This window comes from Scyliorhinus canicula, chromosome 26, assembly GCF_902713615.1.
Source record: "Scyliorhinus canicula chromosome 26, sScyCan1.1, whole genome shotgun sequence".
In the NCBI taxonomy this organism is placed as follows: domain Eukaryota; kingdom Metazoa; phylum Chordata; class Chondrichthyes; order Carcharhiniformes; family Scyliorhinidae; genus Scyliorhinus; species Scyliorhinus canicula.
This window is the reverse complement of record NC_052171.1, coordinates 8,334,007-8,347,447: the sequence shown is the minus strand read 5'-3', so window position 1 is coordinate 8,347,447 and position 13,441 is coordinate 8,334,007. Positions and strand designations below refer to the sequence as shown.

Here is a 13,441-nt window from a genome sequence, read left to right as displayed (position 1 = left end):
ACACATCATTTCGGGAATCCCTCTCAGTTCCATCCTTCAACCTCTCTTTCACAAACACGGCTACAATCTGTGCTTCTCGAAATTTTTCCTCGTCTAATCTCTTGAGCTGTAAATAAACTGGTTTACTATTTTCACCACTGTCAGCGGGATTCTCGGTCAGTGGGATCCTTCGCTTCGCCAGTAGCACATCCACACCTGTGGGTTTCCCGATGGCACAGAACAGCCACAACGGCAAACCCCATTGGCCGGCTGCTGGTATGGAGGATCCCTTTGCCGGCGGAGGCGTGGCGTGGCGGTGAATCCTGCCCTTGATCTTTCACTTTGTTGGAATAAGAATTCACCACATCAGCCCCAACTCTAACCAATGCTTTGCTAGTGATTCAGAACCGTGGAACCCACTACCTCCCAATATGTCCACCTTTGGGTTGCTGTCCAGTTTCACTGATTACCTGTGAAGCACCCTGGATGCTTTGCGCACCCAAAAATGCTGCACACACACGCACGATGCTTCAGTCAAAATTCATTTGGACAAAAATAGGGGTGAAGCATTTAAAATGATATTGAGCATAAAGAATACCCAGAAGCAACTACAGGTAATCATCAGAGATTTACATATCATAAACTTCAAAGCAAAATGTGAACCGTTTGTCACCACCCATGTCTGAAGACAAAATTACAGCCTTGAAATCATTCCAAAAGATCTCATGCTTAATGTGAAGTTGATGGGATACTATTATTGCACTTTCTGTTTGATATTAGCTGTCACAGCAGCTTCCAGCAGTAAACACATTCTTTGTTAACATGCAATGATGTGCGCACGGAGTGATTAACTTCCACGTTGTTGTTCTCTGGCGAACAGACCTCTGTAGCTTTCAGAGGCTGAACGGCACCCACTGGCACCGCTTAGTTTCTCTCGCCCATCATCCCACCAGTAAATATCTAGTCATCATTTCCCAGACCATCGCCTACTTCATCTCTAATTCCAGAACAAAACAGTACAACACATATGATCCTCCCAGGCATTTTACTGCTGGTGATATTGCCTCAATATTTGTGAGGTCTTTCTCCCTTGTCCCATTGCCATATTGCAATGTGTCCCATTACCAAAATGGCAATGGCTCCAGATTCACAACCCTACACAGCCTCTTCAAACTCTTTTCCAGGATCTGCAAACAGGAATCCCATTAGACCCACCATTTCAGTCTGTTCTTGCCAGGAAATCTGCATCTTCTTATCTCAACTCGATTTTACCATCCCAAGTCCAGTCTTTTCCGATATGCATTTACAAATCCTCCGACAACATTCGCTGCTTTAACAGTGTCCAGTTTGCTGACCGAACCATCTCCTTTCACCATGAACGTTCTACAACAATTGAACTGCTCCTATAATTATAATCCCTTTGTTTGGGATTCTATTCTCCCGGCTTCTCCATTGTTTGGATTATGTCATCGTCCACACCGGTCCTTCCATTTTCCTGAACCGAGGTGGACAGGACCTCACTCATCCCGTTTCCCACAATTCTGCCCTCATCACTTCCTCTCCTTTCCACAACCGCGTGGGGTTCCCCTCGTCCTCAGCATCCATCCTGCCAACCCCCACATTCAACTAACCATCCTCCGCCATTTCAGCCTCTTCCAACATGATTCCACCACTAAACAGATCTTCCCTCCCCTCCACTTTCAACATCCCAAAGAGATCATTCCCTCCACTTTTCCATCACCACTTCTCCATCACCACAGCTGTCCTTCTCCTTCCTATCCAAGCTCAGGAGATGGAACAACTGCCCTTTCACCTGCTCCCTTCCCACCACTCAAGACCCCAAACACTCCTTCCAGTCAAAACAGTGATTTACTTATACTTTGTGCGATTCTGTATACGATATTCGCTGTTCATGATGTGGTCTCCCTAGTACACAGAATGGGTAAACAACTCCACTCAGTCGACAAGCTTGACTGCTCCCGGTCACTGGCCATTTTAATTCTCTGCGTTACTCCTGGTCTGATTTATCTGGAATTTGCCTCACGCCCCCGAAGCTCTCAATAAGGGACTTTACAGCCTTCCAGACTCGGCACAGCGTACAATTTCAGATCAGAAACACTCGTTCCCAATTTTATGGACAGCAGCAGCTGGCAATGATTCTTCTATTCAGATATTCCACCTTCTCTAGATCCACTGCTTCTTTACTTGTCTAACTCTTTCCTCCTGTCACAGATCTTGGGTGGGATTCTCCGTTGCCCGCCGCGAAATCGTAATCAGAGATCGGGCAAAGAATCGGTTTAGACGTTGGAATCGGGGCCGGCGCCGGTTTGGGTGGATAGAGTCATCATTTGAAGGGTCAGTGCAGACACGATGGCTCGAATGGCCTCCTTCTGCACGGTCGGGATTCTCCGAATAAAACAACGGTAATAATTCACAGCCATAGTAAGGAAAAGGTTATGTGGATTGGTCTGTTTGTAAGTTTTGGCTCTTTACCTGCCCTGTCTCCAATAAATTCAGCTAAAATAATGTTCCTAATGATACAATACAGTGCGTATTGTTGTTTCAGAAAGCAGTCAATGGTTTAAACTGTGGGTAACACAGCCCATTTCCAAATTCAGCCCAAAGATTTGTTGCATTGTTTGTGAATCCCCTCTTAAACCTCTGGCCATCTTCGGGATGAGCTGTTCACAGGAAGAGGTAGTATCATTACACCAAATTTAAGCACAGCTTTGAGGGTTCTTTAGGTTAAATAAGCTTTCAAAATACTACCTGGATTCAGGTTATTCTTGAATGAAGTTTGAACTGTTTCCGCAGCTCGCAATGTTAGCTTATTTTGGATGCCCCCCCATGTTTAAGACATGAAGTAAATGAAGAACCTGCTCCCTTTTCCCAGTCCAACTGAAGAGGTGTATAAAACTAATCCTGAAGGGGCACTGCTTGCAGGATTTATTTCCTGGAGGAAAGTATCGAGCCTTGGTTTAATTATTCCACAACAAAAGCAGACTGTTGCAACATCCCTTTTCTGCAAATTTGAAAACGTCAAGTACAAATTAAGATTTTGTGCAAACAAGTCACGGGATTCAACCCTGTCACTCCTCTGCAGTGAACCCAGCTTTTTCCTCAGTCTGTGTCCCAAGGAGGGCAGACAGCACCCTCTGCTGTTTCGCCAAGGTAACACCTAAATCTGTCAAAAATGCAAGATTGCGGGCTGAAGCCAGGGAACGGGGTGCACAAGGCATGCATCTCGTCGCAAGTTTATTAATAGCGAGGAAGGTGATTTAATCCTTCCAGATTGTGCGTTTGATGCAATTTTACAAAGGCATTCCTCATTTCCAATTGCTTAACAATTTACTTCTGCATTAATGGTGTAGAGCCTTAGCCATACATTTTTTTCTGTGAGAGTCTGATAAACAGCCCAAGGGAAGATGCATCATGGAAGAGAGATTGCCAGAGGTGCTTAGCGATCTCTTGATGAGAACAGGTAAAAGTCAAGAATCCAGCCAGTAACCAAGCTCAGGTTACATCCAGGCCTGGCACAGTTCATGACCAATCTCGATCGATGTCTGTGACCAATAGGCCCTCTGGTCAATATGAAGTCTCCGATGGAAAAAACATGTCAGAAACACAGAGGTTAGAAGGTGCACAGCCCAAACCAGAAGTACCCTAAACCAGAAGTCTCTGACAATAGCAACCATGAAGGGTCGTCAGCCAATCAAACAAGAAATTTCATGTGAAGACAAACCGACGCTCCCATCAGATTTGTCACATGTACCGAGGTAGAGTGAAAAATATTGTCCTGTGTAGTCTAGGCAGATCATTCCACACATGAAAAAACATGCAAGGCTCAGACTTCAATACCACTTGGATTTGTGCAGGATCTTAAAAATGCTCAACTTAGGTTCCCACATTTGCCACTACGGACAAGGCCAAAGGAGGCTGGAAATGTTGCACCCACGGCGTCACCCCCAATGGTGAAGTCGACCATCAAGAATTTGCCATACTTTCTTGCGTTATTCATTCATGGACGCGGCTGTCACTGGCAAAGCCAGCATCTATTGCCCAGCCCCGTACCCTCAAGAGGGTGGTGGTGACTCCGTGCTTTTAGGCAGGGAGTCTCGAGGTATGCAACCAACAATGATCAAGTAAGGGTAATACAAGTCAGAATGGTACAAGTGCGACTTGGAGGTGGTGGTCCCAAGCACCTGCTGCCCTTGTTTATCGAAATGATCGAGGACAGGGGTTTGGGAGATTCTGCGAAATGGCGACTTACTGCCATTCAGCTACCAATAGGGTATCGTCGGGAACAATTTTGTGATTATATTCTGCTCAATGTAGTACAGAATTATGTACGCCATACCCAATCCAACATCATTTAGATTCTTTACAGTTGCCCTGAAGGTTGTTTGAACTACAGATTTAAAAAAGGCTAAAAGGCTGAGCCACAACTTTCATGTCTGTACACATTGCAATTTATTTCAAATGGAAAGCTCAATACAGATCTATAACAGCGCTATTTTCAAGATAGAAGAGTTGGACTTACAGTCTGACAGTAGATTTCAGCCTCACAGAGAATGGCAGGTATATAAAATAATGCTGTTTTCATTCAAAACTTGCAAAACTCAATTGCTAAGTAGAATTTTTCCTGAGAAATGCTCATTTCGGTTAAAGTACACGCCAATGTTTAACATTCACCCTGACTTCAAGTCAGCAATTCAAAAGCCATTTGCTCTTTGAGAAGCTTATCATCTCAAATTGGGGCAATCACTCTGTGAAATCAAAGAACAAACAACAATACAGCACAGGAACAGGCCCTTCGGCCCTCCAAGCCTGTACCGGTCATGCTTACATAGAATTTACAGTGCAGGAGGCCATTCGGCCCATCGAGTCTGCACCGGCTCCTGGAAAGAGCACCCTACCCCAGGTTAACACCTCCACCCTAACCCCCTAACCCAGTAACCCCACCCAACACTAAGGGCAATTTTGGACACTAAGGGCAATTTATCATGGCCAATCCACCTAACCTGCACATCTTTGGACTGTGGGAGGAAACCGGAGCACCCGGAGGAAACCCACGCACACACGGGGAGGATGTGCAGACTCTGCACAGACAGTGACCCAAGCTGGAATCGAACCTGGGACCCTGGAGCTGTGAAGTGATGGTGCTATCCACAATGCTACTGTGCTGCCCACATGATACCACCCTTTGCCAAAACCCTCAGCCCTTCCTTGTGCCGTATCGCTCTATCCCCATCCTATCCATGTGTTTGTCAAGATGCCTTTTGAACGCCGTTAATGTATCTGCTTCCACAACCTCCCCTGGAAACGCGTTCCAGGCACTCACCACCCTCTGTGTAAAAAACCTGCTCGCATATCCCCTCTTAACTTTGCCCCACTTAAGCCTCTTTCCCCTGGTGACGGACCCGTCCACCCTGGGAAAGAATGCCTACCCATCCACTCTATCCACGGCCCTCATAATGTTATTCTATCCACCAGATTGCTCATACCATCATTCCAGTCACTAATGTATGGCTGCTGCTTTACTATCAAATAAGACAGAGTAAAGAACTGAAACCTCCTACACTCCTCCCTCTCCTCCCTCCTCCCTCTCCCCCCTCCTCCCTCCGTGACCACTGGGAAAGAAGAGTTTCAGGATCTGGGATATCAAATGGTCCGAGATTTTCTTCCCACAGAGCAAGGGAGAAAGCCAAGTGTTCGGAGGAATAAACCGCCAACTCTGACAACCTCAAAGCATCCAGCTGTAACCAGCACCAAAAAGCCAGAGGGCAGCATGGTAGCACAGTGGTTAGCACAGTTGCTTCACAACTCCAGGGTCCCAGGTTCGATTCCCTGGGTCACTGTCTGTGCGGAGTCTGCACGTTCTCCCCAGTGTGTGCGTGGGTTTCCTCCGGGTGTTCCGGTTTCCTCCCACAGTCCAAAGATGTGCAGGTTAGGTGGATTGGCCATGCTAAATTGTCCCTTAGTGTCCAAAAGAAAGGTTAGTTGGGGTTAAGGGGATAGGGTGGAGGCGAGGGCTTAAGTAGGGTGCTCTTTCCATGGGCCGGTGCAGACTCGATGGGCCGAATGGCCTCCTTAGCACTGTAAATTCTATGCTTCTATTCTACGATAACTTCCCAACCTTCCAATTTTGCTCTTCTGAAGCTCCAAAGCTGCCGGTGCTACATATTCTTCCACCGCCCGACATTTGCACGGTGTTTAAGTGGAATCGTTGCATTCTGTCCCATTGCAAGTAGTTCATTTCTGGGACCATAAATCTCTGGAGTTCTTTTACCGCCCTCAGTCTCCCTGTCTTCAAACAATCTTCAGGCTTTTAAACCCTCGTTGGGAGCCATCTAAATTACTAACTCTTGATTTACCTCCTTTTCGGGTCTACCCTCTGACCTTGCTGGTGTCCTGCACCATGGATGTTGCCCTTGTACCTTGGTTCCTGAATTGAAAAGAAAAACGACCTTGAACTAAAAGACTTTGACCGTTTAATGAAAATCTGGTCAGCACAATTTGCTGAATCAGTTCATCTGAGCCCTCAGTTGCTAAAACTAAAATCTCCCTTAAAATAATGCTCCAACTTTCCTAATAGAGATCTTTTCATTTAAAATAAAATGGTAAACTGGCAGGTAAACATATCCAGACAAAAGACTGGGCAGCACGGTAACACAGTGGTTAGCACAGTTTCTTCACAGCTCCAGGGTCCCAGGTTCGATTCCTGGCTGGGTCACTGTCTGTGCAGAGTGCACGTTCTCCCAGTGTCTGTGTGGATTTCCTCCGGGTTTCCAGTACCGGCCTCCCCATGCAGACACCAGAATATGGCGGCTAGGGGCTTTTCACAGTACCTTCATTGAAGCCTACTTGTGACAATAAGCCATTATTATTATTATTGGGTGCTCCGAGTTTCCTCCCACAGTCCAAAGATGTGCGGGTTAGGTGGATTGGCCATGATAAATTGCCCGGAGGGTCCAAAAAATGTTAAGTGGGGGTTACTGGGATAGGGCAGATACGTATTATAGATACGTGGGCTTCAGTAGGGTGCTTTGTAAGGGCCGGTGCAGACTCCGGGCCGATTGGCCTCCTTCTGCACTGTAAATTCTATTCTATGATTCTATGATTTAAATTTTCCGCTCTCCAGGTAAACACAAATGCAAAAATGTATAAATGACAAATGTAAAAGTTTACTTTCCACTCACACCCGCTCCCTTCTTCCCTTTTGATCTTTCCAAGCTTTCTCGGAGCTTCTCCCACTCGCCACTTGTCTTACTTGGCAGGAGAAATAGAGAACAAATAGCCATTTGGCACATTGATTTTGCAACGCAACCCACTAGGTGCTGCATTGTGTGGAAAAATGTTGGCTCTCTAACAGGCTGCCTTGGCTCCTTATCTTCCTCCGATTGTACTTGTGGAACTAGAGGTTTATGACTGTTGCCATCAGGGATCATTGTCTTGTAAGCAAATTAAAAAGAGATCTGTGCACCAAGGAGTTTTACTGAATACTTGATATATACTTGGGTTTATAAATAGGGGAATAGAATATAAAAGCTTGAACTTTACTTATCACTGTTTAAGTCTCAGTTGGTGAACAGAGATGGTTAAACAGCGACCGATTCGCCGATTTCAAGATGATGATCTGATACAGTAGATAGAGAAAATGTATCCACTCTGGCAAGTGCAATGTGAGATTAAAGTCAAAAGCAGGAGCATAGGGTTAAGAATGACTGGGGGTGAAACGGTGGCACAGTGGACAGCATTGCTGCCTCACAGCGCCAGGGACCTGGGTTCAATTCCAACCTTGGGTGACTGTGTAGAGTTTGCACGTTCTCCCCGTGTCTGCGTGGGTTTCCTCCAGGTGCCTCCCACAGACCAAAGATGTGCAGGTTAGATGGATTGGCCACAATAAATTGCCCCTTTGTGTCCAAAAGTTAGATGGGGGTTACAGGGTTATGGGGCGGCGGAGTGGGCCTAGGTAGGGTACTCTTTCAGAGGGTCGGTGCAGATCTGATAGGCACTGTAGCGATTCCATGGGCCGGCTTTTCAAAGAGCAAACACAAGCGCCGTGGGCCAGACGGCCTCCTTCTGTGCTAGAAGTTTCTATGATTCCACTAAGTGAGTATTTCACCTGATAAGTGTACTCAATTCTCAGCTGTAAAGAACTATACAAAGAAGGTGCACAATAGGAAGTACTGCATTGAATGTACAGCACAAAACAGAGGCTATTCAGCCCAATTGGCCCATGCTGGTGTTAATGTTTCACACCAACCGCTGAATGTACATTGCTCCATGTGTGAGGAAGATATCAAAGAAGTCAAATTGCTGCATCGTCCGACATAATTCACCAGGAATTCTTTACATAGTTCGGGCTGTCCGGGACTGACCACCAAAATCCCCCAAACACCAGGCAAAAAGGATTTTAAAAAGCAGGACTCTGGCAGGAGCTACCTTTTGTCCAACTTGCTCTCACAAGACGTCAACGGAAATCCCTTACATTGCTGCACCGTTACAAAGCGAATGAGGCTCGAGGTTGAAAAGCCAGCTGCCCAATTCAAAGTTACATGCACATCTGTTAACACACAGAACCTCGGGCAAGGGCGTTTCATATAATCAGAACTCACCCTTTTTAATGTCTCTGAAGTGAAGTCCGGATGAGTCAAAAGCATATCCATGTCCCCACTGGACTCGGCACCTAGGGACAACGGGAAAAAGCAGATGCTGCTTTTAACTGGCTCGGAAACACAGAAAGGGCAAACAGGTAAAGACTAGCTGGTCACGGTGAATGTGAACATCGCAGTGCACATTAGCTCCACCTCCGCAACCCCAAATATTTGGCAGATAATAATTCATAAATGTTGTTCGCAATGCTTTGCTTTGCTGCACACGCCCAGTCAATGGCCAGGAATCAAAATCAGCCACCTACCTTTTCAGCTCCAATATTGGCTTTTGTTTATACCACAATTATAGCAAAGTGGTACACAGGGTACACATGACTCGGGCTTGGATGAGTGGGTTCTTCCTTGGGGTAACGGATTGATGTGAGAAATGTGGGAGGGGCCTGGCGAATCATCTTCACATGCTTTGAGGTTGCGAGAAGTTGGGAAGCGGTGTTTAGGACCTGGTCGAGGATAGTAGGAGCCAAGGTGAAGGTGGACCCCATGGTGGCGATCTTTGGGGTCTTGGAGGTGCCGGAGCTGCTGGAGCGGAATGGGGCTGATGTTGCGACCTTCGCCTCTCTGATTGCCCGGCGAAGAATCATTCCGAGTCGGATACGCCACTGGGCGTTCCTTGGAAAAGATCAAATTTACCGCAAGGTGGAGGCCGTTCATGATGATATTTGAGTTCATCCCCCGGGGGAGGGGTGAGGGAGGGGGATTAAAAGCGGAAATAGGTACAATAAGTTAACTCGGTTTAGTTGGAGTGTGGTTTTGTTGTTATTGTTTACATTTGGAATAAAATACCTTTGGACAAAAAACAATTATAGCAGAACCCAGCACATGATTGCAAAAGACAATATTTGCAACCACCTTCAGTTAGAAGTGTTGAATGGATGAACCATCGTGGCCTCCTGCCGAAGTTAGCACCATCACAAATGTCAGTCTTCTGCCAATTTCAGTCATGCCAACTGATATGAAGCAGCAGAATGCACTGGATGTGACAAAGCCTCTGGGCCCTAACAATCCCAAGGCTGAAATGTGGAAAACGTGCGCTCTAGAACAAGCCATGCAGGGCAGCACGATGGCACAGTGGTTGGCACTGCTGCCTCACAGCGCTGAGGTCCCGGGATCAATCCCGGCCCCAGGTCACTATCCGTGTGGACTTTGCACATTCTCCCCGTGTCTGCGTGGGTCTTATCCCCGCGACTCAAAGATGTACAAGGTAGGTGAATTAGCCATGCTAAATTGCCCCTTAATTGGAAAAAAAAAGGAATTGGGTACTTTAAATTTTAGGGAAACTATAGAACTAACCATGTTTCTAGCTAAGTTGTTCATGTATTGTACCAGCTACAATACTGGTACAATATCCATCTGCCAATGTGGAAAACTGCACAAGAATCTCCCATCCACAAAAAGGATAAATCCAATCCAGTCAATTACTACCTGCAACTAACTCTCATTCGTCAGCAAAAGTGATGAAAGGTGTCATCAACAACGCTGTCAAGTGTCACTTACTAATAAGCTGCTCATTGGTGGTCAGTTTGGCTCCAGACCTCATTGGAGCCTTGGTCCAAACATGGAGAAGAGGTTTAATTCCAGAAACAAGGTGAAAATGACTGGATGGAAAGGCAGCGTTTGATGAAGTATGGCCTCAAAAAGCCCAATTAAAACGGACGTTACTGGGGTCAGGAGGAAAATTCTCCACTGACCAGTCATAGCTAGCACAGAGGAAGATGATTGTGTATCTCATCCCCAGGACACTATTGCAGACGTTCTTCAGCAAGGTCGCAGGCCTAACAATCTTCAACTGCTTGATCAAAGACCTTCCCGACGGAAGAGGGAATGTTCATTGACAACTGTAGTCTTTAGTTCCATTCACAATTCCTCAGAAAATGAAACCATTCGTTCCCGTATTCAACTAGATAACCGTACAGGTTTATGCTGACAAGCAGCAAGTAACATTGTGCCACACTGGCCAGGCAATGATCATCTCCACGAGGAAGAGTCTAACCCCTTCCCCATGACATTCATTGGCATTACCGTTGCGGAATACCCCACCATCAATCGCATGGGAATCACCACTGACCAGAAACTTAACTGGACCAGCCATACAAACACTGTGGCTACAAGAGCAAGACAGGGGCTGGGAATTCTGGTAAACCACCCTCTAACTCCACAAAGCCTGTCTTAAGTTACAAGTCAAAAGATAGGAGTGTGGAGCACCTGCTGCTTCCTTAGATGAGTGCATGTTTGAACACTGAAGAAATTCAACATCGTTCAGGACAAACAGTCCACTTGACTGGCACTCCCACCTTAACCATTCAGTCTCTCCATGATCTACAAATAGGGCAGCATGGTAGCATAGTGGTAAGCACTATGGCTTCACAGCGCCAGGGTCCCAGGTTTGATTCCCGCTTGGGTCACTGTCTGTGTGGAGTCTGCATGTTCTCCCTGTGTCTGCGTGGGTTTCCTCTGGGTGCTCTGGTTTCCTCCCACAGTCCAAAGATGTGCAGGTTAGGTGGATTGGCCATGCTAAATTGCCCTTCGGTTAGATGGGTTACGGGGAAAGGGTGGAGGTGTGGGCTTAGGTAGGGTGGTCTTTCCAAGAGCCGGTGCAGACTCGATGGGCCGAATGGCCTCCTTCTGCACTCTAAATTCTATGATTCTATGAAATGCACTGCGGTAGTTCTCCAAGGCTAAGTAGGGCTCCAAGACCACCACCTTCTCAAGGGCAAAGTAGCAATGGGCAATAAATGCTGGCCATACCAGCAACACACACCTTTGAACACCTTAAGTAAATAAATGCTCACTGTAAATGTCAGCAACTTGTTCCAATGGTCGCTGATTCTCTGTAAAAAGTAAAACTCGCTGGCTTTTAACTGAATCCTAAGCTTATCAGAAACATTACTCTCTTTAAGATGCTAACCGACAAGCTATATATTTACAGAATTTTGTCTTTATATTTTAGATTTCTACCATTCACAACTTTTCTTTCTCTCTCAAATTATTATTTGTTTTTAAAAATTCTTCCAGGTTTCATTAATATACATAATAGTCCTCATAAATAAGGGGAGGGTGGCACGGTGGTTAGCACTGCTGCCTCACGGCGCCGAGGTCCCAGGTTCGATCCCGGCTCTGGGTCACTGTCAGTGTGGAGTTTGCACATTCTCCCCGTTTCTGCATGGGTTTCACCCCCACAACCCAAAAAAATGTGTAGGGTAGGTAGATTGGCCACGCTAAATTGCCCATTCATTGGAAAAAATGAATTGAATACTCTAAAAAAAATTTTTTTAAGTAATCAGGGAATGAAATAACATTTTGGTCCTTATTTTCGAGGATGAAATGATTTACTGTGGGCAAACATTTAACATATATTTGAAGCCATTCCATTTATGTTCTGGAATTCATTTTACAATCCTGACATTTCAACCTATCTTACATTTCATTCATTTTACAGTCCATTCCAGGAGGCACTTCCAGTTGCCTGTCCAAGAGAGTTGCAGTTAAATGAATAAAGGTGATCAAACCATGTACCAACCTCGCCTGAAACTGCCACAGATGATGGCGACGAAGTTTGAATCCAGCTTCTGTACCGCCTCCAGAACGATGGTCTAAAGAGTCAAGACAGGCAGAAAATAGTTACCATTTGCAAGAGGAAGTGGAGTGCATAGTCAAGAGGTGCTGCTGGGACCTTAGGATGCAATGCTGCAATTCGCACAGTTGCCAACAGTAAATTCCCAATCTCACCAGTACAAGTAAGGTAAAGTAGGGAGAGGACGCCAAGTACAACTTTCGGTAAAGTGGAACAGGCAGTACATGACATGTGCATGATATATTCAGTTAATGTACGAAAGGCACTTGGTCTGGTCGCCGTATCTGAGGAAGGATGTGTTGGCCTTGGAGTGGGTCCAGAGGAGGTTCACAAGAATGATCCCTGGAATGAAGAGCTTGTCATGTGAGGAACGGTTGAGGACTCTGGGTCTGTACTCGTTGGGAGTTTAGAAGGATGAGAGGGGATCTCATTTAAACTTACAAGATTCTGTGAGGCCTGGATAGAGTGGACGTGGAGAGGATGTTTCCACAAGTAGGAAAAACTGGAAGCAGAGGGCACAACCACAGACAGAAGGGATGATCCTGGAAAACAGAGATGAGGAGGAATTTCTTCAGGCAGAGGGTGGTGAATCTGTGGAACTCTTTGCCGCAGAAGGCTATGGAGGCCAAATCACTGAGTGTCTTTAAGACAGAGATAGATAGGTTTTTGATCGATCAGGGGTTATGGGGAGAAGGCAGGAGACTGGGGATGAGAAACATATCAGCCATGATTGAATGGCGGAGCACACTCGATGGGCCGAATGGCCTAATTCTGCTCCTATGTCTTATGGTCTTCTGGATTGTGCCCTTCCAAACTGGATTGTGCCCTTCCAAACTTGAGCTGTGTGGTGAGCATATAACATTCGGGTGATGTACAACTCTTCCACTGGCGTTAAGAGAAATGTGCGATGATTAAAAGTAGCTCAGTTTTACCGTCAGATTTAAGCAGTAGTCGGCAAAGACTCTTTATTTTGCAATGCATTAATGATTCTACGTGTTCATTTTCTTAAAATTTAGAGTACCCGATTATTTTTTTTTCCAATTAAGGGGCAATTTAGCATGGCCAATCCACCTAACCTGCACATCTTTGGGTTGTGGGGGTGAAACCCACGCACACACGGGGAGAACGTGCAAACTGCACACTGACAGTGACCCAGGGCCGGGATTCGAACCCGGGTCCTCAGCGCCGTGAGGCAGCAGTGCTAACCACTGCGCCA

General features: G+C 46.1%; 1 protein-coding gene across 1 annotated transcript in view; it reads right to left on the bottom strand.

The window, feature by feature from the left end:
• polb (polymerase (DNA directed), beta) overlaps positions 1-13,441 on the bottom strand; it is a 114,515-nt gene that overhangs the window by 72,730 nt on the left and 28,344 nt on the right. Inside the window, exons 9-10 of the mRNA XM_038785218.1 lie at positions 12,172-12,244; positions 8,598-8,668 (exon numbers count right to left, since the gene is read on the bottom strand). Of these exons, the coding sequence (XP_038641146.1) occupies positions 8,598-8,668; positions 12,172-12,244 (144 nt within the window). The remainder of the gene's footprint in view (positions 1-8,597; positions 8,669-12,171; positions 12,245-13,441) is intronic.